We start from the raw sequence: 27,623 nt of genomic DNA, 5'->3' as shown, positions 1-27,623 counted from the left end.
CTTACCTCCTCATCCAGGGAGGGAGGGATAATGCTAGCCTCCTTGTCTTTGATAAAATTACGATTCTCTAATCACGAAACATATGAGAATCTGATTTTATGGCAAGGCAGAAGGTTAGCATTATGCATGGTCAAAACCTTTCAGCACATACCCTGAAACATGCTTGATTTGTTTAAAATACAACTTTCTCCACATGTGTGCATTGGACCAATCTGCAGCCTTCAATATCTCTTCGAATTTTCTTCCCACACTTAAAAGTAGCCGAAGACACAGTTTTAAAAGGCTTTACGTATGAGAACAGTATCTGATCTACATTAACCTTCTGCTTCTTTAAAAAATGCTTCACTTCCTGTTTTATCTTTGTTATCTTCTTTTCTGGCAATGGAAGTTCTACCTTCACCATATCTATCCTAAATCCTAGAAAGCCCACACTTTGAGAATGCAGTAAAACTGAATTCTCTTGATTCACAATGAACCCTAACAATTCTGACAATTTCTTTACCAAACCAACTGTGATTTTAACATATCAACATTCAGATTCATTATTAAAATGTCATCTAAATATATAATCAACCATTTTCCTCTCTCTCAGAAGACCCATTACTGGCCTCAACACGTTCGTAAATCCCCAAGGGGTGATGAAAGCTCAAAAGAAAGGCACTGTGACTGGTATAACTGACACTTCCAACTGAACATCGGGCTCTCTAATGCAACTGGAATAGTAAAATATGCATCCTTCAGATCCATCTCCACCATCCAAACCAAAACCTGGAAAAGATTCCATAACAGATAAATAACCTCCATCTTGTAATGTGGGTATGTTGAATAATAATTTACACACCTTAACTTTGTCACAGGTCTCTAACCCTTGTCTTTCTTTTCCACTGAAAACAGAGTGCTCACAAAACCTACGTGATTATCATTCACCTTCACTATTGCACCCTTTGCCATAGTTAATCTATTTACCATGAAGCAATCTCCCATTGATCCTTTCTGAAAGACAGTTCCCTTGTTTTATTTATCACTGAAATTGATCTGACTTTCATTCTTTTGCATAACCTGTCACCATTGCAATTTGTTATTTTTCTTCCAGTCCTTTCAAAAAGTGTCTCAGTGTTCCCCCCACTTTCCCCTGGGTAAAACCAGAAGTAATCCTCATACTCACCTTGTCTGTAAACGCTGTTTTCTCCCCTTGCTCTTGTGCACCTAGCCCGTCCTCCTCTTCCTCTTTGGTAAAATAAACCTGTAGAACCATGACTTCCCATGAAAAGTCATCTGCCTTGTTCAAATTGAGTCTTGTATTAGCTATGAGTAAAAGGCTGCCCTCTCCTTCTGGACCTAACTTTTAAATTAGTACCTTCAAAGACTTTTGCATGGATGCTTGGGCCTTATCTGGGGCAGTAAATGATCATATTTCCCTAATGACCTTACCATGCTCACACCAAATAATAAACCTCAAGATTCTTGACTAGACTTCTTGCTTGCTAGATCAACCAATTTTGGGCTTATGTACATCAATACTGTTTCGCGCCGTTCTGCATGGAGGTTTCCAACTCCATTCCCCAGAAAGCGAATTGTTCTCTGGCTCCAAGCTCTTAAAAGATTTAAATCAAGGTTCATTTTGTTTCAAGTATGCCTCTTAGACCAAGCCATATATCCTTGCCAGAGGACCAACAGAGGTGCCGATTACGATCCGGCAAAAACCAGGTACGAACCGTCGGACGGAGCATATTCCCCGTCCGACGCGTACCCGGTCGTGTAAATATACAAACATGGAATTACGATTCGGACGGAAACACCTTTTCCGTACGAATCGTACAAAACACCGACCGACTAAAATAAACGTACAAATGCGATCCGGGAAAGCGCCGACCTGACGTCGGGACGCACGCAGCCTGCCATTCACGAACCAGGAATTACGATTCGCACCGACGTCATCCCGCACGGTGAATATTTTCCGGCTGCCAAAAACTGCCGGGAAATCAGGACGACGCGAACAAGGAGTACCAGTACGCGACGGACAGACAGGACGACGTGAACAAGGAGTACCAGTACGCGACGGACAGACAGGACGACGCGAACAAGGAGTACCAGTACGCGACGGACAGACAGGACGACGCGAAAAAGGAGTACCAGTACGCGACGGACAGACATGGACCCGAACCTACGTGTCATACCGGCCCTCATAGCAGTCGACCTCCTTAACAGGTTACGACGCAGACGCCGCAGAAGGTCAGAACCACTAAGGGAGGGGGGAAAGGGGGGGAAAGGGGGGGGGGGCAGGAGCAGGTGCAGGCCACAAAACCCCCACCATAGTCACACAGCACACATGCCCTGGACATACCTGACTCCCAGGCCCTGGTCACTACGAGGGGGTGGGGCCTTGTCCAGCCAAGCCAGCGACCGCCACAACGGAAGTCCTTGACGACGCGAACCTGCAACACAACCAGACAGGTACGTCCCGTACCCATGCCTTAAGAGCGTGGGTACGAGTCGTACCACGCCCACACCTACGTCACCCCAACAATGGCGGGACGGCTCGTACCCACGTGGCAAAGGCCTGGGGACGGCCTGCACAAGCATCACATAGCGTGGGGACGGATATGTACGGACCGTACCCCCACCCCGTATGCATGGAGCGGACCCCCAACCCCAACAGTGCAAGTACGACACGTACCCCCACCCGCGGACGTATGGAGTGTACCCCCCACCCCAACAGTGTAAGTACGACACGTACCCTCACCCGCAGACGCATGGAGCGTACCCCCACCCCAACAGTGTAAGTACACCCCTTCCCCCACCCGCGGACGTATGGAGCGTAGCCCACCCCAACAGTGTAAGTACGACACGTACCCTCACCTCGAATGCATGGAGCGTACCCCCCACCCCAACAGTGTTAGTACGACCCGTGGCCTCACCCGCGGACAAATGGAGCGTACCCCCACCCCAACAGTGTAAGTATGACACGTACCCTCACCTCGAATACATGGAGCGTACCCCCCACCCCAACAGTGTAAGTACGACCCGTGGCCTCACCCGCGGACGAATGGAGCGTACCCCCACCCCACCAGTGTAAGTACGACACGTACCCTCACCTCGAATGCATGGAGCGTACCCCCCACCCCAACAGTGTAAGTACGACCCGTACCCTCACCCGCGGACGTATGGAGCGTACCCCCCACCCCAACAGTGTAAGTACGACACGTACCCCCACCTCGAATGCATGGAGCGTACCCACATCCGTGTATGTAATGAGCGTACATATTGTGAAATGGGAGAGGTGTGTGCAGAGTCCTCCCACCAGTGCCCAGAGACAGGAGGGGTGGGTGCCTATCACTCCTAGCAGTGCCCAGAGACAGGAGGGGTGGGTGCAGAGTCCTCCCAGCAGTGCCCAGAGACAGGAGGGGTGGGTGCAGAGTCCTCCCAGCAGTGCCCTGAGACAGGAGGGGTATGTGCAGAGTCCTCCCAGCAGTGCCCTGAGACAGGAGGGGTGGGTGCCTAACACTCCCAGCAGTGCCCAGACATGAGAGGGGTGGGTGCAGAGTCCTCCCAGCAGTGCCCTGAGACCGGAGGGGTGGGTGCAGAGTCCTCCCAGCAGTGCCCTGAGACAGGAGGGGTGGGTTCCTATCACTCCCAGCAGTGCCCAGAGACAGGAGGGGTGGGTGCAGAGTCCTCCCAGCAGTGCCCTGAGACAGGAGGGGTGGGTTCCTATCACTCCCAGCAGTGCCCAGAGACAGGAGGGGTGGGTGCCTATCACTACCAGCAGTGCCCAGAGACAGGAGGGGTGGGTGCAGAGTCCTCCCAGCAGTGCCCTGAGACAGGAGGGGTGGGTGCAGAGTCCTCCCAGCAGTGCCCTGAGACAGGAGGGGTGGGTTCCTATCACTCCCAGCAGTGCCCAGAGACAGGAGGGGTGGGTGCCCATCACTCCCAGCAGTGCCCATGGAACGCAAAGGGTGCAGTAGCCACAGATACCATGCCCACAAATGTCAGTCAGGTGCACAAAGACCCTGCAGTACATGTACCACATGTGTGCGAGGCTGGGAGTATACGCATGCATGGGGCCAAAAAGAAAACATGTCCACATGAAGTCATGTCAATAGTCCACATACACAAGTACAATGACTACCAAGGATGCCACGAATGATGCAGGTGGAGAATGGCTCAGTATGCATGTGCAAAGGTGAAGGACTACGTCACACACCCAGCTAATGTACACACAGCTCTGCGCTAAAGTCAGGGGACACCCTGCAGGGAAGAAGTCAGGGTACACAGAGGAAGGAATACACCTTGGGACAATTGCAACATGCAGCAACTGCTTACATGAATGGAGAAAGGTAGCTAACACCGTGTGATGGCACACAGATCTCAGGGTCCCCCCTATGAGCAGCACACTACTACATTTCCCAAACACCCAACACATGACCAACACCCACAACCATGTAGCAGCCCCACCAACAGCAATGCCAGCAAAGCAGGAGTGTTCCAAGGGCAAAAAATAAATAGCTTTATTCAGCATGAGCAAAAAACTAGTATGAAGTAAGTCCAATAATTACAAAGCCCATAGGGCAGTCCAGGAGTCACAGCTGGATGGGGGACACAGTGAGATGCGTGTCCCCTAGCTTGCCTGCACAGTTACAAGCCGTTGTCTTCCACAGGGGTGAGGGCATCATGTTGGGGGGAAGGAACAGGCACCGCAGGGACAGGAGGGCGAAGGGTAGGCGACGTGGGTGCAGGGATGGAGGACTCCACCACAGGGGGTGGGGCAGGGCCAAAGGTGGATTCTAGGAGCGCGCTGCACACCTCGGCAAGGTCCTCCAGGGACTCCCCTGCACCCGAAGGAACCACAGGCCCCAAGGAGGGGGGGGGGTCAGAGGGATGGGTCGCAGCGCCACTGGGGGAGGGTGTGGACAGGGGGGGGGGACTCAAGGACCCTGACCGTGGACTTCCTTGACCGCTTGCGGGGTGGTGTCACTGTGGGGCTCAGGGACAGAGCGGCCATGAAGGAGTCTTTGGGGGAGATCTGGCCAGGAGAGCTGAGGGGAGGTGATTTGGAGGGAGTGGATTTGGTGGAATGCGGACTCCCACTCTGGCTGCGTGTCACACGTTTGCCCCCCGACCCAGTGGGTGTGCCTACTTCACCCTGTGTGTGCGTGTCAGGAGGTGTGCGGCGGACCTTCCCTGCTGGTGTGGTGCCTGTGTGTGTTGTGGTGGGTGCATGCTTACGTCTGGGTGTATGTGGGACAGGCATGGGAGTGGGAAGTGTGGAAGGGGCAGGGGTAGGGGGTGGGACGTAGCGCTGCAGGAGACCCACTGCTGCAGTCAGTGTGGAGTCTATGGACCTCAGCAAGTTGCGTTGGTCAGCCTGCGATGAATGAATGCCCTCCAAGTATGCCTCCATGTTGTTGAGGACCTGGCTGTGGGCATGGAGGACATTAAGGATCGCAGTCTGACCAATCTGCAACTGCCGCTGGATGTCCACAGACTCAGCATTGGCGGCAGCAGTGGAGACAGGGGCAGGGGGTGCGGTGCCTGGCAGGAAGGAGACATGTGGTGACCGGGCACGTTGGGAAGGGACACGAGCACGTGGGAGGCGGCTGATGCCAATGGAGGGGGCGGTGCGAGATGTAGGGCTGCTGTCAGATGGTGGTGCAGCCACGGCCCACTCGGACCCGTCAGCTTCATACTCTGTTGTGCCAGTCGACAGGTCCCCGGGTTCACTCTCCTCCGCCTCAGTCCCACTCGAAGTGCCAGCCTCGATGTCACCGCTGGCACTGGTGCTCGGTCCCTCCGCGCCGTCTGTGTCCATGTCTCCCTCCGTGTCCCCCGACGATGCTGTGGGCAGGGTGAAGAGACAGAAATTAATCATACACCTGTATACATATGTCACATGAGTCAAATCTACTTAGGTTACAGTGCATAGCCTGAAACAAAGGAAGAGTTACAACTACAAAACAAGGTACATATGTAGGCCCTGCAAGACACAGTTGTGTGACCCACCATGCCATGGAAAAACTATGGAGAGCATGACACAATAGCAAATGAGATGACATGGAATTTTGACTGAGGAGCAAGGCCCTGGGGACAATACAGCACTGCATCTGCACCACACAGCGTGGCAGGAAATTGGGATGAGCAGGGACCATATCCAGGAACTAGAGGCACATGCAGCATAGGTAATACTGATAACATGCCCACCCTGACTGGCACACTGCACCTTGAGTGTATGTCCAGACAAACATCACACACTGGCCCGTCCTAGCAAGGAGATAACAGGTCTTGACATGTAGGCCATGCCCGCACCACCCACCCCCTACATGAGACAAATCTGTGGAGACAGAGGAAGCACTTACATCTCTTAGTCTGGGTGAAATACACATGGGATGCAATAATTCAAGATTGCACACCAAATACCCAAGGTGCGCCTGTCCAAATAATCATGTACAAATGGGCATCATCAGATGATTGCAACAAGACACACAGGCAATTGCCACCGTGAGTATGTACTTGGAAAATCAGGTCAGGCTGGACAGTGGACACTTGTAATACATCTCACGTCAAGAAACATGGTGCCAGGGGACAATGGCACAGAACACAACCTATGCTGTAGACACAGAGATTGTCGACATTCTCGGATTACACACATGATACCTAGGAAAATATGCCCCTGGGGACAGTAGTGGCCACACCACTCCATGCTCCTGAATGGGAATGACTGCAACACACGCTAACATCCCTGCACTATGCGTAACGCACACTCATGCACATCATGTCACAGGCCACCACATGGGACATGCCTGCTGGAAGGCCTGGCACTCGAGAGATTAACTCCCATGTCTGGACTCAGCATTAGTGCCAACTGACATGGAACCCACAAGTCCAGAACTGGACAGGGCACAGGCAAGGTCACACAACCTGTTACACACCACCCCCACACATGAGGCTGCAGGCATTGTACACTTGTAGAAGGTGTCAGGCTACATAACCTTGTGATGGAGTGACTACACACAGACCAGGGAACACATTGCAAGGAGGGGAAGGGAGGCAGGAGAGCACTGCAATACTGTGGGGAACAGGATCTGCACAGCACCATAAACCCTGGAAGTGTATCCATGGAACAGTGCACTTACAAATGCTGGTGAAACACAACAAACACGCACGTGTACCTACCCCCTTCCGGCTGCTGCATCTCCTGTAGACGCCTGTCCAAGTCTGGAAAGACCACCGCCAGCACACGTTTCTGGATGTGGGAGAGACGGCGGCGCCCGCGGTTCTTGTGGCTCTCAGGTGAGTCCCCCAGCAGGACCCGTGCGATCCTCGGCGCCCAGCACCGGATATCCTGCCAGCGTTTCCTCACCTGGGACAGGTGCCGCCTCCGACCATCCGCACTCCTCATGGCGCTGACGGCGTCCAGCTATATCTGCTCCTTGGCAGAGGCATCTACCTGTGAGGATGAACAAGTGACACTACATCAATACACCTTGCACATGTCACGGGGACACAGATTAGAACACATTTGCTGTTTACAACAAGGCATAGTGTGCATCCAACGCATTGCACCTTTGTCATAGGGACATGATCCTCTGGGGGAAGGCCAAAAGCAGTACGTGCCATTGAAAGGACACAGGTGGAATGAGGGCAACTACACAATCAATGATCCAGGCTCACACTGTGCATCACACCCACCCCTCCTGTCTCAGGGCACTGCTGGGAGGACTCTGCACCCACCCCTCCTGTCTCAGGGCACTGCTGGGAGGACTCTGCACCCACCCCTCCTGTCTCAGGGCACTGCTGGGAGTGATAGGCACCCACCCCTCCTGTCTCAGGGCACTGCTGGGAGGACTCTGCACCCACCCCTCTCATGTCTGGGCACTGTTGGGAGTGTTAGGCACCCACCCCTCCTGTCTCAGGGCACTGCTGGGAGGACTCTGCACCCACCCCTCCTGTCTCAGGGCACTGCTGGGAGGACTCTGCACACACCCCTCCTGTCTCAGGGCACTGCTGGGAGGACTCTGCACCCACCCCTCCTGTCTCAGGGCACTGCTGGGAGTGATAGGCACCCACCCCTCCTGTCTCAGGGCACTGCTGGGAGGACTCTGCACCCACCCCTCCTGTCTCAGGGCACTGCTGGGAGGACTCTGCACCCACCCCTCCTGTCTCAGGGCACTGCTGGGAGAACTCTGCACACACCCCTCCTGTCTCAGGGCACTGCTGGGAGTGATAGGCACCCACCCCTCCTGTCTCAGGGCACTGCTGGGAGACATCAGGCATTCCCCCCCTGTGACCCCCCCTACAGTACATAGCATGTGTGTCACACCTGGACACAATGGCAGAAGTCACAGTCACAAAAAAGGGACACAGTCTGTGCCAGTGGACACTGCACTCACCTGATAACCTGGCCACCCATACAGCATGGGGTACCGTGGGAGGATCACATCCACCAAAGCCATGTTCTCCTCCAGGGTGAATGGCTGTGACCTCTCCACAGCCCCTGACATGGTTCCAGGGAATCAGTAGCAGCAGCTGGGTCGTGGAATACAGAGATGTGCAGGCAAGTGCTCCCTCATGGGACCTGGCTGCCTTATATCTGCCTTGCTGGCCCATCTCATGCACAGGAGTACAGAGTGATTGGTCACTCACATTTGCATCCTATGTTTCCTCCAATCCCTTCAAACCTAGCAGTCTGTGGGTTCTCAATCTGTTTTTTTCTCCTGCATGATGTCAGCCCCACAAACACATTGCAACAAAGTAGATTCATTCCAACTGACTTCTGCTGTGCACCTTCCTGAACAAATTCAAAATGTAAACTTGGTCTCCATGACAACCAGCATGCATGTAGGCTTTAATACTTGTCCCTCATGTGTCCCCTATGTAATTTGGAGCTTCACACACAGGTACGGTGCGTTCCGGGGCCCTAGGGCACCCCAAATGCATTGCAACGGCCCGTACACGCGTGCCTACGTTCACTATCACTATGGGTGTCCTCGCGTATGCGTACTCATAGTGGTACGGGCCGTACACATGCCTGTACGCTCACTATCACTACGTGTACGCGAGGACACCCATAGTGATAGGGAGCTTACAGGCGTGTGTACGGCCCGTACCACTACGAGTACGCATACGCGAGGACACCCATAGTGATAGGGAGCGTACAGGCGTGTGTACGGTCCGTACCACTACGAGTACGCATACGCGAGGACACCCATAGTGATAGGGAGCGTACAGGCGTGTGTACGGCCCGTACCACTACGAGTACGCATACGCGAGGACACCCATAGTGATAGGGAGCATACAGGCGTGTGTACGGGCCGTACCACTACGAGTACGCATACGCGAGGACACCCATAGAGATAGGGAGCGTACAGGCGTGTGTACGGCCCATACCACTACGAGTATGCATACGCGAGGACACCCATAGTGATAGGGAGCGTTCAGGCGTGTGTACGGCCCTACCACTATGGGTGTTCTTGCGTATGCGTACTCGTAGTGGTACGGACCGTACACATGCCTGTACGCTCGCCATCACGATGGGTACACATACGGCAGCACTCCCATAGTGATATGGGAACGTACACAGGCCCTCTTAGCAGCAGTACGGCGGTTTTCACACATCACAGTGGTGACAGGCGGCACACAGGTAGGAATAGGGCGGACATACTTGTCCATGGATGGACATACTTGTCCATGAATGGACATCAAGGCATCGTCTGTGCATTACTACATGTGTGGGGCACAGGTGCGACAGGCTGTGATGTGGAACATTACTCCTGAGTCGAGAAGGCACCAGATGTATGATGAGATGTGTACAGATGTACTGTGTGACGGTGCAATGTGTGCCAGGCATGCCCTTGACTCCTTTGACATGTGTGCATGTCGTACTGCACATTTGGGATGAGCAGCACTGGCATGGCACGGACACCAACACACGGAAGTGTCCCCTGATGCCCGGTACAGGGGTTACCACACCTGACTTGTCACTACCCACGGTGCACAATGTGACTATGTCATGTATGTGTGGGGGCTTCCCATCAGGTTGATGTTGGAGCACCCTCAAAAGCTGCAGCTGTTGCAGCAACCAACATGTGTCTGTGTGTAGATTGACATTGCACACTGTTCCGCACACCATGCCACATGTGGTATCGGATGTGAGGTGCGCATGTATGCATGGGACACGGAGTAGCGTGACAAGGACATGTCTGCATCCTCTCAATGAATGTGTGGTGAGTCATGACATGTGCACCTTCATGGCAAGGGGTGTGGGCTGTCCTAGTGTAATGTCATGTGACCTGTGGCTCTAGTGTTCCGCTACCAGTCTCTGCAATCGGCATCCTACTTCTGCTGATGTGTGGGCGTATGTCACTCCTGTCTTGCGTCTGGCTGTTCACTTGCACTGGGACACAGCTAATCCCATGGCATGGCATGGGGAGGTTCTCAATCTCCGTGTGTAGCTGGGTCTTGGTAGGAGTGTCACCTGGCAGCCATACGTGTCCAGGGCATGTAGCAAATACCTGACTCCCTATGTAGCATATGTGTATTGACAGATTAATATGTGCTCAGTACATATAAATTGTTGTCGTAGTGCACTCACTCTTCCTTGTCACTTCCAAATTACTGCAGAGCGCCGCCTCTTGCCCGACCAATTCCGGACTTGGCTGACATGCGGAAGAATGACAGTATCCGGTGCTACCGCTTCCCCCAACCGTTGATTCTGGAGTTGACGGCGAGACTGGCACCACACCTGCAACCGCAGCACAGGTATCCTACGGCACTGACACCCCAGCTGAAGGTAATGGCAGCCCTACATTTTCTTGCCACGGGTACCTTTCAATATACCATAGCTCATGTTGGTGGCATGTCCCAGAGCATGTTCTGCCGTGTGCTGCATGATTTCTTAGAGGCCATGTTGATTCACCTGGATGACTTCATCAAGTTCCCAACCCCTGAAATGTTGACTGGGGTCAAGCGTGGATTCTATGCCCTGGGAGGGATGCCCCATGTCATTGGGTCCATAGATGGGACACATGTAGCTTTGGTACCACCACACGCACAGGAGGTAGCGTACCGCAATCGGAAGCACTACCACTCCATCAATGCCCTTGTGGTGTGTCTGTCCAACATGGTGATTTCACATGTCTGTGCTCGTTTTCCAGGATCAGCACACGATGCCTACATCATGAGGCGTAGCAGGATGCCTGAAATGATGATGCAGCTGCGCAACGAAAGAGCATGTGTTGTTGGTGGGTACAGTCTGTCTGTCCTGTATTTTGCATAGCCTACCAGCACGACCGCTTCACCAGTTCTAACGATGTCCATGTGCTTCCCATGTAGGGGACGCTGGCTATCCCAACATGCCATGGCTGCTCACACCTCTCCGCAACCCCATCACACCGGCCCAGCTCCGCTACAACACCGCCCATGGCCGGACAAGGCGAGTGATAGAGAGGACGTTTGGCCTGCTGAAGAGCCGATTTCGGTGCCTCCACAAGACCGGCGGCGCGCTCCCATATGCCCCTGCGAAAGTCTGCAAAATCTTCATGGTCTGCTGCATGCTGCACAACATGGCAGTTGAGAAAGCTGTGCCACTCATCCTGGATCAACATGACGAGGACCATCCACCCGTGGAGGACGAAGGGCTTGGCAATGGGGCTAGTGATGTGGAGGATGTGGAGCCGCAAGAGGACATCCGGACTCGGCTCATACGCGACTTCTTCGCTTAGTGGTGAGTACCAGTGTCTGATTGTGCACGCATTGGTCCCCGTGTGGCATGTGTTGTGATGTGTGTCTCCACCTGCATGTATGGCACGTGAGTCAGAGGTGTGTGTGGGTGTGTCACTGGAGTGATGGTGGCAGTGATGGTTGTATTTCCCCACTCATAATTGTGAACTAGCATGTTGTCATCCATACATGTGTCGAGTACATGCACATGCAAGTGGCTGTGCTTTTAGTGGCTGACTTCTTGTGTGTCTCTCATCCCCAGGTATTTGCGCATGCCGTCTGCTGGTTGCATTGTTGTGGCCCTGCTATTCCTCATGGACACGTCATCGTGTGCTGACTCAGCGTTACACGCACGGACAAGTTTGGAAGTCTCCTTAGGGTAAGGGATGCATCAGGGGTGTATTGGGTGTGGCAGTTGTTCACGATGTATGCACACTGCCCCTGTCGATGTTTGGTTCCTCTGCAGCCATGTAGCATCACCATGGGACACCACATGCAGCTGTGTACACCTGAATAGATGGTCCACCACATGCAGCTGTGTACACCTGAATAGATGGTCTGACTGGTTGACAGTCATCAGTGATGGGATAGTGGATTGTGATGATGGCATCAATGTGTGTAACACTGCCCTCGGACACATACGGTTTGCATTGGCTTGACATGGTGTGGGACTACTACATCAGCGGATCAATGGTGTATGGCTGTCTCTCCGTGAGCAGCTGTGGGTGTTTAGCTGTTGGCCGACTTTTGTGTGCCAGTTCCATGGCTATCACGCATTTGTGCTGCAGAAGGGGGGTGCCAGTGTTGGACCCACATGTTACTCCACATGACGTGTTCATGTGTACTTCGAGTTGCCTCTGCAATCCAGAAAACATGACTAATAAAGGTGTCCCTATGCCTCCAAGGTGCCTCTTCTCAGTCAATGCTGGTGTGTTGCCACGGTGCATCCAGCATGTCTGGCATGGTTGTCCCTGATAGTGGCCATGTGTCTATGTGTCGAGTAGCAAGATGCAAGCTGTGTGTGTGGGCTGAGACTGTGTATTATGCATGATGTCCATGAGTGTGTGGGTATTGTGACATGTGCCATCCCCATGCATCCAACGTTGGCCAGGCCCCCATTCTCTGCATCCACCAGACTCACGCTTGCAGGACATGGTTCTGCCACCTGTCTACACATACCTGGGTGCCCCCCAGGACACTGGACGGGATCCCTGACCTCTGCGCATGACTGTTGCTGTACTCAATGTGTCTGTCAGCACGGTTGTGCGGCCACCCCCTCAGCTGGTTGGGCCCATCACGGGTGTGTATGGTGCTCCATGTCTGTCTTGCCTAATACACTGTGGCCCGTGTGTCCTGTGCCAGACTCAGGCCCCAGGGTGTGGATGGTTGAAGTCAAAAGAGAACTCAGGCATGTTTAGACTTTACTAGACACATGTAAGGTAATAATGCAACCAGCAGGCATCTTCTCTTCATGGTGTGAATTTTTATTTTTGTGGGGGGGGGGTGTATGACGTGAGGGGCTTCCCAGGAGTTTGGAATCCAAAGTTCAGTAGGGGAGTTGGTGTCCTTGCCATTGGAAATCCTCAGAGTCCATGCCACAGTCTTTGTCCACATTGGTCAGACAGTGACCAGCAAGGCCATGTGGCAGAGAATGTCTCTTGATGCTGTGATGCTGTTGCTCCAGTGGGCCAGGTGCCAGGCCAGGTGTCCTGGGAGATGGTGATGTAGCGCCGACCCTCACGGTCCTTTCCGTGGACGACCCGGCCTCCTGCGGGGACCCTCAGAAGCAGGCCGTGACGATGTTTGGGATGCTCCATCGGATGTTTCCTCCTCCTCCTGATCCCTCCCTGTGGGTGGTGATGTTCTACGCCTTCTGGCACAGGGAGGGTTGCCCATGTTGTCGGCCATCCGACGGAGTGTATCGTGAATCCCCTGGAACACGGTCACTTGCTCAGCCTGTCTGTCCTCCATCCTCCGTTGGTGTTGCAGTAGACAGGCATGTAGCTCCGCATGTTGGTGGGCCTGCTGGGTCTTGATCCCCTCGAGGACGGACACAACCTGGGCCATGCCCGTGGTGTCCTGCCGGTATGAGTCCAGGATGTTACGGACATGGGAATATACCGGATCCCCAGCCAACTGGTCAGGCTGGCGCCTCTGCCGTCCTCCACTCCCACCACCCCTGCCCACTTGCACCTGGCCTGCCCTTGTGGGCACATCGAGTCTCCGGGACCCCTGAGGGGTGGCATTGGCGTTGTCGCCTGCCTCCTCCTGGGTGCCCGGGACACCGTGTCCCTCCTGGCCAGCCTGGCTGCTTTGTGGTGTTGGGGCAGGGATCCTGGGTGTCTCCTGGGATGTGGCAGGAGTGGGGGTGGTGGTTGGCCCCGTTGTACCTGACGCAGGTGCTGCAGGTGGTTGGACACCAGAGGGGCCAGGTTGGTCGGGGTCGTCCACAGAGTGGTGAGAGTCGTCGCTGCCGGGGGGATCGGGCTCCCGCAGATCCGGGTCCTGTGAGTCTTCCCCCCCAGTGTTGGGGGGTGACCCACGACGTTGACCTGTGTGTGAGAGAGACAATGTTAATTTTGGTCCATGCAACATCCATGTTTCATCAGTTTCAACGTTGACACATTTCATCTTGGAATTAGGATCTGTCTTGCATTCCACTCACAGTGCACTTGTGCATGGGTGTGTCCCTTGGGCACCACTTTGGCCCCTTTCACTATGTGTGGCACAGTCTTACTTGCTGCATCAAGTGTGACTGCAGTCAGCAGTGGAGTGGGCAGGTGTGGCGAGCCATGCATTGGCGCCTTCCGTGTAGCACTGTACATGTGCACATGGAGTGGATCCACACACTTATATAATGCAGGCAGCTGTCGTTGTGCTCGTGAACAGGTTGTGACATGGCCCTGTGTTTTGCCATGGGGAAGAGGGGGGGTTCTGGCACTGGCCACCCTTGGCTACATGCACGCAGTCTACCTGCTGACGAGCAGACATTCCCACACACCACACGGCTGATTTGCTCTCCCTGTGTCTCCCTCCCTCTCTGTCCCCCTCTCCCTCACTCTGTGTGTCAGCCTCCTCCCTCTGTCTGTGTCCCTGTGTCTCCCTCCCTCTCTGTCCCCCTCTCCCTCCCTCTCTGTCCCCCTCTCCCTCCCTCCGTGTGTCAGCATCCTCCCTCTGTCCGTGTCCCTGTGTCTCCCTCCCTCTCTGTCCCCCTCTCCCTCCCTCCGTGTGTCAGCCTCCTCCCTCTGTCCGTCTCCCTGTGTCTCCCTCCCTCTCAGTCCCCCTCTCCCTCCCTCTGTGACCCCCTCTCCCTCCCTCTGTGTGTCACCCTCTGTCACCTCAGCCCAGCTTCCTGGGCACACACTGTTAGCAGATCTTTGAATGGCCCTTGGCTTGTTGATGTGAGTTTGTTTGTGATCTCCAGGCACCCATTGGGTGTAGTGTCTGTCTCTGCGCTGCTGCTGTGGTGGTGTGTGCTGCCACTCTTTCACAATGTTGGCTGTTAATTAGCTGCTGTCATGTGCAAAACAGTGCCTTCACCCCCATGTGTTGATGCAAGGCGTCCGCCATTTGCTGGCGAGTCTTTCCTGTGTGGGGACACAGTGTTTGTATGGCTGTGACCTAGGCCATATGGGCAGAGGGCATTGTTGTCTGCTTCTGAGTTGCACTATGTGAATTTTGGGGCCCACCCTCCCGCCATCCGGGTTACCGTGTCATGTGTTGGTGTCTTCTGTGGCCTGTGACTTGACATTGTCCAGCTGGGTGCATGGGGCATGGTGGCGCCAGTGGCATGTGCGTGTTCATGGAGTGTGGTTGAGTCATGCAATAGCTTGGGGTGGTTGCGTGCCTGTTAGTGATTTTGGTTGTGGATGACGTTCCCCCCATGTGAGGTGCGTTGTTTGTGTACTCACCCGGGTCTCGGAGTCCTCCTAATCCTTCGACTGCCTCCACCGGCTGTATGGCCATCACCCTCTCCTCCCAGGGCTGGTAGTGTACGGGTCTGCGGGAGGGCCCTCCTCCAGTGGCGTTGGCCTGGTTGTGTTCCTCCAGCATCTTGGCTCGGACCCTCCTCCGCAGATCGTACCACCTGGCTTGGCATTCATGCCTGGTCCTTCTGGTGTCTGCAACAGCATTCACAGCATCGACGATGGTCTGCCACATGGCTGTTTTGGCTGCCATGCTGGTCTGTCTGACCAATGTTCCAAAGAGCTGTGGCTCGACTCTGAGGATTTCATCGACAAGGACCTCCAACTCTCGGTTACTGAACTTTGGATTCTTGTTAGTGGGCATGGTGAGGGGTGTGGGTGTGGATGGGGTGGGTGTGTGGATGGTTGTGGGTGTGTGGGTGTGGTTGTGCAGGTGTGTGTGTGTGTGAATGTGATGAGGGTGTGTTTGTGAAGGTGGTTGTGTGAAGGTGTGCAAGTGTAAGGTGTGGTGAAGCTTGTAGTAGGGTGCTGTAGGTTGTCTGAGGGGTCTGGCAGCAGTGAGTCTGTTGCAAAGGCTCATGGTTTTTGTGTGTGGGCCCTTTTTATTGGTCCATTGGTGGGTGTGGCTGTGTTTGAAGTTTGGGTGGGTGTGTTATAAGGAGTGGTGGTGTTTTGGGCCTCTGTTTGTTTTTGGCAGTTGCAGGTCAGTGAATGTGTTTTTTTAGTGTTTGTTGGACATGTTTTGTGGCTTTGTGCCATTCGAATGGTGTATTCTTGTGTTGTTTTGTTTTGTCCTGGTTGTGTACGTGCGTTTTTAGCGTGTGTACGGTGTGTACATGGGCCATTTGGTTGTGCGGTGCTGTCCTTGGTACACGTACAGGGGTGGGGGTATGACTGGAACGTACTGGGGTGTACATTGACGGTGGTACGACACGTACAGGGGTGGGGGTACGACTCGAACGTATTGGGGTGTACATTGACGGTGTTACGACACATACAGGGGTGGGGGTATGACTCGAACGTACTGGGGTGTACATTGACGGTGGTACGACACGTACAGGGGTGGGGGTACGACTGGAACGTACTGGGGTGTACATACATGGGGTCGGACACGTACAGGGGTGGGTGTACGACTCGAACGTACTGGGGTGTACATACATGGGGGTCGGACACGTACAGGGGTGGGGGTACGACTCGAACGTACAGGGGTGTACATTGACGGTGGTACGACACGTACAGGGGTGGGGGTACGACTGGAACGTACAGGGGTGTACATACACGGGTGGGGGTGTACATACACGGGGGTACGTCTTGGACGTACGGGGGCGGGGGGGAGTGTTGGGCGCGTATGCGGGCACATGTCTCCATGGTTGCTATGGGAGTTCGGTGCGGACGGTGTTTTTTCCATACGGTTGTAACATCGGACGCACGGGATGGATCGTGATTCCTCGGTCGGACTTCACTTTTCACATGTGTACGGTAAATCGTCCGAGGACGTGTCGGACACATTTTCCGACCCGAGGACGTGTGGGAAATCATTCCCGATGCGGTTCGTATGGACTTTTTACCATGCGAATCGTGATTGCCAGTTTGTACGGCACTTGTACGATTCGTACGGTAAAAAGACCGGATACGAGTGGCACGGGGAATTTTTTTACCGGATCGTAATTGGCACCTTTGTCTAACAATTTGTCCTCGAAATTGTTTTAATGACCAATATTCTATGTGAACCCTTTTTTCCCTACTATTCCTTTTTTCTTTCAGGTTGGAAACTGAGATCTAGCGAGTGTCTCTATTCTTGGCTCTCTCCTTATCCTATAAGGTATTAACTTTGGGCCTGATTCCAGGCTGCACTTTGTAGTATGTTTTGTAGTACTACAAAACGTATAGCAAAATGTAAGTTTTGGCTGTACTTATATGTGTGGTGTTCGCTGCACAAGCAAGTGTAGATTTTAGTTGGAAATGTGGGAGGCACACAAGGGAATCGGTGGGAAAAGGGGCAGACTTACTACCAACTGGGATGTGATTAGGGAGGAGTAAGAGGGGTTTTGGGAGTGTTAGGAAGAGGCTTAGGTTGGGACGTCACCCACCCGCACAAGAGTAAGGCAATTGCATTACTCTTGCGGTGGGGACATGTAACTTACACTTTTGTAGTAGGATTACACTCAGAGTATGTGAATACAAAAAGTAGTAAACTTACTACCAAGGCCCCGATTCCGATGTCGGATGGACCTGAGTCCATCTGACATGGATCAGGAACCGTGACCAAACGACCTACTGTCGTTGGTTACGGCCCTGCAAGTACGATTCACACTCGTATGCTTCACAATGGGAGCAAGCATTCCAAGCAGAATGCATGCCCGCATTGTGAAATGGAGGGGTGCAGTTCATCCCTGCACCCTGTGGCGGGCACCCTAAGGTGCCTGCCACCGGGTGCAGGGATCAACAGGGGGTCACCATAGGTGCCCCCAGGTCGCCATTTGGCGCATAGCACCCATGGGGGTCCTACTGGGGGCCCCAATGTACAGTTTCCGACTGCCTTTTCGTGCAGGAAACACCGGCACAAAAAGGCAGTGGAAAACTGCCATTGTACTCCCTGGGTCGTAAAGAGGTGGCCGGGGGAGTACTGAAGGATTTCTGGACGGTGGATGGGTTCTCCGAGCCCGTCGTAAGCCATCTGGAAATCCGAGTAGGATTCCTTTCCGACCGAGCCAATCGGAATGGCTCGGTCGGAAATGAATCCGGCCGGCACGTTACGATGCAGGCGGAAGGGCTCGGACCATTGTTCGGAGCCCTTCCGTCCTAAATCGGAATCGGGCCCTAAGTGTAAACTTACTCAAAAGTGTATTAGGCCCAACAAGTTTAACTTAGAAGTCATTGTCTCTTTATCATCAACCACCGGGCATGATCCACTCTGCCTTCATTAAGCTCCTTTTTTCTCTCTCCTAAGGTTTCCTAATTTATGTTCTCTGCTACGTGTTCCACAGGTCACCAGTCGGAGCTTCTTGGGTGTCTAATATCTTTGGGATCATACATTTTTCACCACATTGGAGCTTTCAAAGATTTTTAAAAATATATATTTTTTGCTTTCTCCAAATTCATCACCCAAGTAACTATTGCAACTTAGGTCTAGGTGATAATGTCAATTAAAACATCGAAACTCTTTGTAATTGACCAAACCTCAGAACCATCTGATGCTCATTAAATACCGGTGAAATTGAACAATGCAAGTGCTTACTGTTGCAAGACTCATTTGTGTGCAACATAGTATTGGGCAATAAATTGTTCAACTGCAGAACACTTAAACAACCAGAAGGTTCATTACTAACAGCTCAGTTACGTTGCGCCGCCTTAGAAACCTTCACAGGGATTTACAATTACTTAAACAATCAAAGATAATTGCAGACACATTGCGTTTGTTGCAACATAACTGTATATACCTGAAAATGCAATCTAAACACATTTACAACAGCTTATGTTCAAAGTATGCCCAATTTCAAAAGAAGACAATACATAGGTTCAACATGTACTTAAGCAGCAGGAAATGGGTATGCACTTTATTTACTGCCATATTTTTAGCGTTTGGTGTATTTTTTCTATGTTCTCATTTCCTGCCCAGAGGAGTATGATTTTGAGAAATGTAGTGTACTTTAGAAGTGCTACTCGGAGCCTTCCGATTTGGAATACATTTTAGCAGTAACAACATGAATAAACTTGTTATCCAGTAGGACTCGTATCCGTCTGCAGTATGCAAATTAGTCACTCAGCAGAAATAATTACCACCAGGAACTCTATGCAGTGATAACTAATGCTCATAAAAACCTTCAACTCCTTGCTGTAGAATAGCTAAAACCACACACAGATATAGATTAGTAGAACCAAACAATACTAAAAACTGTGTATTAATCTATCAATGTACTCTCTCATTATCCCTCTTAGAAGCAAATGATTCAGCAGGTGTACAGTGGGTGAGATATGGCACTTCCTGCTCTATTACAATTAAGAGGTAATCCATGGTGTGCCATCCGTTTGATGTAGAATGAACAGCAAGCCTTAAGATGCAGTCAAATGTTTGTCACATTTGCACTGCTGGTATACCTAAAACTGTATTGCTATTTTGTTTTTAGCAACACTTGCATAGTGCCTTAATAGCAATTAGTAAAACAGTAATTTGGTTATTTGTCCATCCCATTAGTTACCATATCACACCAGCGCCCAATTGAGACTACTGTGCTGGATGCTGTTGCTGGGTAAAGAAATTCTCTAGGAAGGAATTAGTGTAGGACAATTGAGCACAGTCCTGTAATCTGATTTTCTGTTATGTATTGGATAATATGTTTTAGTTGTTTTCTGACCCTAATCCTTTGGGTCCTACATGCATGTGCAGTTATTACTTTTTAAAAATGAGCAATTCCTGTTGGAATCAGCATGGTAGGCTGAACCTGGCTCTGATTTCCATGGTGATTGCATTAGGAAGCATGTAATTTCAAAGTTTTATTTCAATAACTTGATATAAAATTGTTTGTGTTGGAGAACTATGCACGTGGTGAATTACCTTGTGAGAAAGTATTTTTTTAAAATATATTTTGCTCTGCAGGTAAGATGTTCTTCTTCGTGAATTAGGCGCTTACCCTACACTTGCCCAAATATAGGGGTGACACATTCTGCTTCCCACACTGGAAGGAGAATTATGCCAGTCATGTGCTGAAATACATCTCCTACCATGTCAAAGAGTGGGATCATAGACTGGGACTGTGACAAAGTCTATGTCTGTCAGCGCTCCCAAACTTTCAAGTCAAGTCACATCTTGAAACACCCATTTTCCACCCCTTTAGTGGATTTACTAGAGCGGAGATTTTCGCACTCTTGGCAAAGATCTCAACACCTGTACGTGTGCTTACATGTGGCAGGAATCCCATTATGAATTTGTGGCAGGACAGCAAAAGTTAAATTTGTTCGTAAGCCTAAGTTTAAACCCAAAATACCTCACGAAATATGGCCCAAAGTGTTTTCATGGGCAATAAAAATATGATAAAGAGATTCATTGATGCTGTTCGATTTTTCCTTGCACAGTTCTAGCTCAGTGCCATCAATCAAGTGCCTGCCCAACAGATATTGCAGAACCACTTCGTGAGGACTGCCACCCTGAACCTGGAGCTTCACCCGAAGGCTGTGCAGCAAGAGGATGCTTATGGTGTCCCGCTCACACTCAAGGAACCCCATATTGTTTTCATGCTAACTCCACTGTACATGAGTGCTACCACATTCCAGACCACTCTAAAAAGGACTGCCAACCTGAACCAGGATCATCCGAAGCTCGCTGCCTTGCTAAGAACTGCTGCTGGGCAGCCTCCAGCACACCGGGAACTCCTTGGTGCTTCTTCAACATCGATGCATGCTCCATAATTCCTCCATCTAACCGAACTGATTGCCACCCTGAACCAGATGCCACCCCTGCATCTTGCAGGAAGCGTGGATGTCTGTGGTGTGAGGCAAGTGAAAGAGAAGCCCCTTTCTGCTTCCATGACTCATATCAACACCCATCATCCTGCTCTGCTGATACCCCTCCTCAGGAACGTATTGACTGCCATCCTCAACCTGGTTCAACTCAAGAAAAATGTCGTGCAAAAGGCTGCATCTGGTGTTCAACACACGTCCCCAGCGCGCCCTGGTGCTTTTATCCAGATGCTGGGAAGTATGAATATTCTATGACTGAAGGCCCAACAAAGACACCTAAAGGATGGAGGTAACTATTATATATTATAATTCAGTTATTAATTTGAAATTTTAGTAGCTCACTTCATGCCACTTGTATGCTTTCTCATTCTTTTCTGGGTGGTAGTAGGAGCAAGGGCCTGTCAGTTATGATTGACATGACGGTTCACTGAGAGAGCGACATATCTGAGTCAATTTTAGCAGCAAGGAACTTGCAGCATTAGTCAATGTTAAGTCAGGAAGCAGGGGTGCATTGCTAAACGTGCTGGCTCGCGTAATATGGGGTACGTCTAAATGTACGGCTTGAAAATACAAGGATGCACTGTTAAAATTGTTGTCTTAGGAAATAGGGGTTCACTGCTAAAAATGTATGGTTTGGTCAAACAAGGAAACACTGCTGAACAGTACTTTGGAAACGAAGATTGCTGCATCGAAAGCACAAATCCAGAAGCAGGGATTCACTCTAGCGCACAGCTAAATGATGAGTCAGGGAATCTCTTAAATGAGAGAGTCAGTCAAAAACAGAATGCTACTTCAGCGAAAAATGCAGCCATGAAGTCTGAGGTAATTGAGTTCATTTTCAAAAATCGAACCCCTGTATTTGATAGCAAATGTATTTCTTAAAAAGGCAAACTGGTATTTGGGGACAAAAAAGTCTTTCTGAAAAAATATTTAAAATTTAGATAACAGTTTTAATTTATGCTGAGTTTATGGGAATTATTCCTGATGTTTTTCTCAATGTTCTACTTGTCAGTGGCAGGAGTGAAAAAAGGAAGCAACTGTATTTTCATTTTTTTTATTCCATGTAATAGCTAGAAGGCAAATCTCAAAGGCATTTTCCTCAGTATTAAAACTGCAATTCATTACTGAACTTGTATTTTGTTTCTGATTTGCAGAAAAATTGTTTATCTGTGCCTATGCATTGGCAGGCTCTAAAACCACTTCTGCCTAGCTCTTCTCTCCTGCAATGACTGTAATTAGATTTCCCCCAGGCCAACGCGGCTCAGGAATTGGTATGAACAACTTTTGCCGAAATATATATTAATGGAGTGAGCCAGAATTCTACAGTGATTGGCTTAGAATAATTCACCAAGCACAGCTGGGTTCGCCTTATAAAAACTGCTGCAATTAAACTGAACTTGTAGAGAGGCTGGGAACTGAGAAGGAGAAATAATTTTTCTCTTATTCACTGAAGAGTGTTGACTCCTAGTCCATTGTGAATCCTTGAAGGATAGCTGGCATCCTGTTGACAACTAAGTACTAAAGGATCCAGGGTCTAACTAGGACATGCTTGCTCTGGAATTTATTTCCTGGGAGAAAAACAATCAACGCCAAAGATAAATTAGCCTCCTTTATGTAAGTTGGCAAATACATGTTTGCACTTTAAGCTATTATCTTAAGCAAACAAAGAGGTTTCTGCACGTCTGGGGACTATTGTTTAGCACTAGGTAAGATTGTATCAAACAAGTTGAAAGGGTTTGACTTTTTCTTCCATCAGCTACTTTTTATCATAACAGTTGCTGTAAGTAAGTCAAACTGTGTTTTTAAAAGGCATTATTTCCCCAAAAGCAATTATTTAAAAAAATAATAATAATAATAATAATTCTCGGGCATTGCTTTATATCAATACCAAAACCAAAAACAGTTCTGCACTCTCATAACAGTCTTTGAGAATAACAACCCAATCTTTTTTATGTTTAGGTTTTAATTTAAAAAGTGTGCTTTTGTGATAAACAAATGCTCAAAGGTTACTTATACTTTTGAGTACATTTACTTCTTTGGGTACTCACAAATTTACTGCAAAAGTTCATGCTACATGTCTTCACCTACTGAGTATTCCAGTTGGCTTACTTTTGTGTGGGTGGGTGACGTCCTTCCAAAACCCCTCCCTAATCATCCCTAAACCCCTCTTACTCCTCCCTTTATCCCCTTATGTATTCAATTTATCCCTTTCTCATTCCACTTCCGTATACCTCTCACATTTACTGCTAAAATATATGCTTACATGTATGGAGACTCCACAGTCGAGAACTTCACACATATAAGTATGAGTAATGCGGAGGCGTAAAACTCTACACATAGTTTGTGAATTGCAATTTTTAATATCTTTTGTAGTGCTACAAGGCGTACTTTAATGTACAGTTTGTGAATCAGGCCCTAAATCCTGTGTTAATTACATTAGTTTTGCAGCACTCTGGCTCCATCTTGGAAGTCTTTTAAATAGTGACTATTTTAGCTCTGACCAGGTCCCATAATGCCAGCTTTTAGTCAGGGCATATATGCTGAGCTGTCAGCAGTTTTAGACAGGAATGTGTATTTGGCATTTACGTGATTAGTTTATGATATCTAGAAAACATCACAGCACAACACAGAACGTCCATACCAAGAAGCAGGAGCTTAGTTCTGAGTTTCCGCAGCAAGGTAAACAACAATGTGTGACCAGGGCCGCACTGGGAACCAAAACTGGCCCAGGCAAAGTATTCGGCCGCCCCTGGGGTGTTGGGGGTGTGGCCGATCTGTTTGCCAGGACAGGTTTTTGCCGATTTTGTTACAGGGGCGATAAAAAACAGCCTTGTAACAAAAACGGCCCCCCAATTGACCAAAACCGGCCCCCGCCCTGGTGGCCCACAGGAAAACTCCCGGTGCTCTGTGTGCGACATTCTCTGGGATACACACTCTACTCTTTTACAGCCTGATTACAACTCCCTTCATTGACACTGAACAAGAGGAAACAATTTTATTCTGAATGTACGGCCTTTGGAATTTTTATACTAAAATTAAAGACCCTTGAGGAACTAACATTAGGGTGCCATTGTATTTCTTAGGAGGACGGAGACTGGGACACACAAGGATATCATTTTATCTTATCTTATGACGGAATTTAGCCCTCAACAGATATAGTAAATGTTTACCAAAACGGAATGCAGCGTTTGATTTACTCATTTGATTGTTTTCTTTGTTCAAAGCAATACCCCCTGACATGAGACAGCAGCTTTTTCAATGAATCTTTTTGTATGTTTAGGGTTGTTCTGACAAAAGAGAACTCAAAAGCAATATTTGGTAATGAGATCTCTCCAATCGCAATGGATGTGGAATTTCATACCAAGAAGAGACTCCGATTCAAGGTTAGTACTGTAATATGAGAACTCTCTTTAGAATGGGTAGATTATTGTCTCTTGTTATGGCTTGAAGTGGTAAGTACTACCAGGTCACAAATATATTTCCCTAAAAGGTTTGTAAATATCACTTTATCATTCATAATGTTACTAGAAAGGGACACTTGGATATACTTTACTTGTCAAAGATTTGGTAATTAAAACTAATAAATTTTTTATCCACTGCTTGTACTCTTACTGCTATTAGAAACATTGGATTGTTTTTTTTTTGGAGAGGTTTAAAAAAAAAAAACTGACAGGCTGTAAGTTATCTGGCTCAAACTGAGATATTGTTATTTCTTAAACTGATTAGGCACTTAGTGGTGCTCCGAAATGATGCAAAACAATGGAACTCATGGACCTCTAAGCAATGGAAACAAAGTCGGTGCAAGGAGCTGCCCTGGTCTTTTGCCAGTCTGCCAACACCAGAACTCGTCTCGCACAACAACCCTGATTGATCTTGGTCAGAAGCGCCACCTCTTATGGATAGTTGTTCAATACCCAATTATTTGAGCATCAGAAGCAATGTCATATCTGACTGGGGTACATTTCTAAATGTGATTATGTCCTCTGCCCGGCCTTTTCTTAGAATACAAATGTGTCCCTTTATGTAGGTATACAGTGGCAAGTAAAGGGCAAAACAAGACTTTTCAAATATCCACATTCACTAGGATACACACTCTTGCCAATGTCTACATTTCGACAAAATAACTTGTACCCATTTTTTCTGTGGCATTGAAAAATGATGGAGTGGATTGATAAAGTGGGAACAGCATAAACATCTTCTATAAGCTGAGCCTCCATGTACCTGCAGGGATAGTATTTGAGAGGGTTCAACTTGGAATGAATGGCTTATAACAAAAGGTCTGAATCTTGAATGAGTTCATTTTTAATGTAAATTGCTAGGGGGGTGATTTCAATGTTTAGAAATCCTATTGTTAGAGAGGCATCTTTTCACCATGCAGGATGTCATATGAAAAGGCATATTATTGCCATTGAATCTTGGTATCCAGGTGGTAATGGGTTTTTCTTTGCAAATCAACAAGCCCTGGTTTACTCCGCATTTGTGAACTAAATAGAGATTCTCGTTTACCAATATATACAGAAGCTTCTCTAAGCAGCAGGAACCCCATCTCTTCTATGTAACTCAGCAGTGGATCAAGCCATATGTAGATGCCCTAAATAATTGATTATTACTCCTAGATATTGGTAATTAGTCCTAGTAATAGAAAATCAGCAGTCGAAGAACAGTTTCTGCGGTAACGCAGAAACTGTCCTACCGGGAGATTGTCCCTCAATGCTCTAGGGTGAAATGATTGGTAATGCAAAAGAGAGTTCTTATTTGTGGGTTTCTGATGAACGCACGAGGTTAACCTATTACCAGTCACACTGATGTCCAAATCCAAATAGGTCACCTTTTCGGTGCTCATACTCCATGTGAATTTCAAACATGCATCACAATTGTTCAGCCAATCCAAAAACTCACAGAGATGGCTCCGGGTACCTGTCCATATACAGAGTACATCATCAATATACCCTGTTTTTCCCTTTTTTTCCTTAATTGGGACACGTAATTATTTATACATGAGAAAGATATCGAGGATGATAAAATCGTGGGCAGACTGGTGAGAACCTGCCAGTAGCTCCTCTGGTGTTGCGCATGTGAGATGCTTTCTCATTTTTTCACAATTTTTTTCACACTTTTTGTTTCTGTTTCTCACAGAAGTTGGTGAAATACTTTTCACATGGTTGGTTGTTTTTCACTTTTGGAAACTCTGAAATATTAAGCTTGATGACATGAGGGATGGAATGATAGTTCATGATAAGAACTACTGCTGCTGGTGTAATAGTTGTTCACATTACCCTTCTATTTATCCCATGTAATCACAAGAAGTGTCTTAATATTACCAGGTCTTTTGTTTTGTATTAAGTGACTGAGTGGAGGGTGGCCAGGTAATTTTTCCCTCTCAAACTCCTTTTTTGAATATAGGAGCATTTTTAAACCTTAATCCGGGTGGAAGCAGACATGCCTGCCCTGCCAATAGGAGCGTGGGCAGGGAAGGTATGTCTGCTCCAATCTGGTGACGCTATGTATATATATATATATATGTGGAGTAGATATAGAATATCTATACTTACTTAGCTGTTGATGTTTCGGACCAGATATTCTGTCCTCGATATGTGGTGCCATCGATATTCAGGGTGCACACCATGTGAATCTACGTAAAGGAATACGTAGATTTTTTTATATACATATATATTCACTGAAAAAAACATAGGTTTTACAGACGTTATAGTTAGGAATTAGCATTTAAAACACCTTAGAAATTCACTGAAAAAACCATAGGTTTCAGGGACGTTATAGTTAGTTGGACATTTGACTTATATAAAACCAGAGAAATTCGCCCGTTATAGTTAGATGAGCTAACTATAACTTGCGCGCCTGCAATGCACTGGTGATGACGTCACATATTACATCACTCATGACATGGTAAGTGACATCACTGATGACATCTCAAATGACATCACTGATAAACATCATCCAGTGAATGTGTGTTTCTGTAAAGTTTAAATATTTTTCATATATGTCTATGCCAAGGTGTATTGAAGAAAGAGTGAATTTACTAGTCACTGAATGGATTATTTAGTAGGTGCGTGCCTGACTGTATAACTGAGTGATTGAACATGTGTTACTGACTGTATGGGTTAGTGACTAAACTGTGTGAAAGTCTGTATTAGTGTCTCAGTTGGTGTATAAGCGGCTGCATGGGTTGGTGAGTGGCTACATGAGTGTCTATATGGGTTATTGATTCGTTGTATGAGTATCTGTATGAGTGCCTGAGTGTCTGTGTGTCATTTGACTCTGTGCATACATGTCTGACTGGGTGATTTACTGGTTGTATGGATTCAAAAGTACATCTGGTAAGGGCTGCATGGGTGAGTTAGTGTGTATATGGGTGAGTGAATGAATGTCTCACTGGTATATGTGTGAGTAACTACATATGTTTTAAGGCAGTATATGTGAGTGTTGTAGTATATAAATGACTATACATGAGAGTAAGTTATTTGAAGGAGTGGGTGTATAAAATTGTCTGCTTGTATCAGTGATTGTATA

General features: G+C 49.0%; 1 protein-coding gene across 1 annotated transcript in view; it reads left to right on the top strand.

Annotated features, from left to right (window-relative positions):
• Positions 1–27,623, top strand: part of LOC146856076 (lysosomal alpha-glucosidase-like) — an 829,176-nt gene that overhangs the window by 14,337 nt on the left and 787,216 nt on the right. Inside the window, exons 2-3 of the mRNA XM_085654093.1 lie at positions 20,712–21,384; positions 24,376–24,478. Coding sequence (XP_085510219.1) covers positions 20,712–21,384; positions 24,376–24,478 — 776 coding nt within the window. The remainder of the gene's footprint in view (positions 1–20,711; positions 21,385–24,375; positions 24,479–27,623) is intronic.

The sequence above is a fragment of the Triturus cristatus genome, chromosome 4_1 (assembly GCF_964204655.1).
Source record: "Triturus cristatus chromosome 4_1, aTriCri1.1, whole genome shotgun sequence".
Taxonomy (NCBI): Eukaryota; Metazoa; Chordata; class Amphibia; order Caudata; family Salamandridae; genus Triturus; species Triturus cristatus.
Note: the sequence above shows the minus strand (reverse complement) of the source record. Positions and strands in the feature narration are given on the sequence as shown.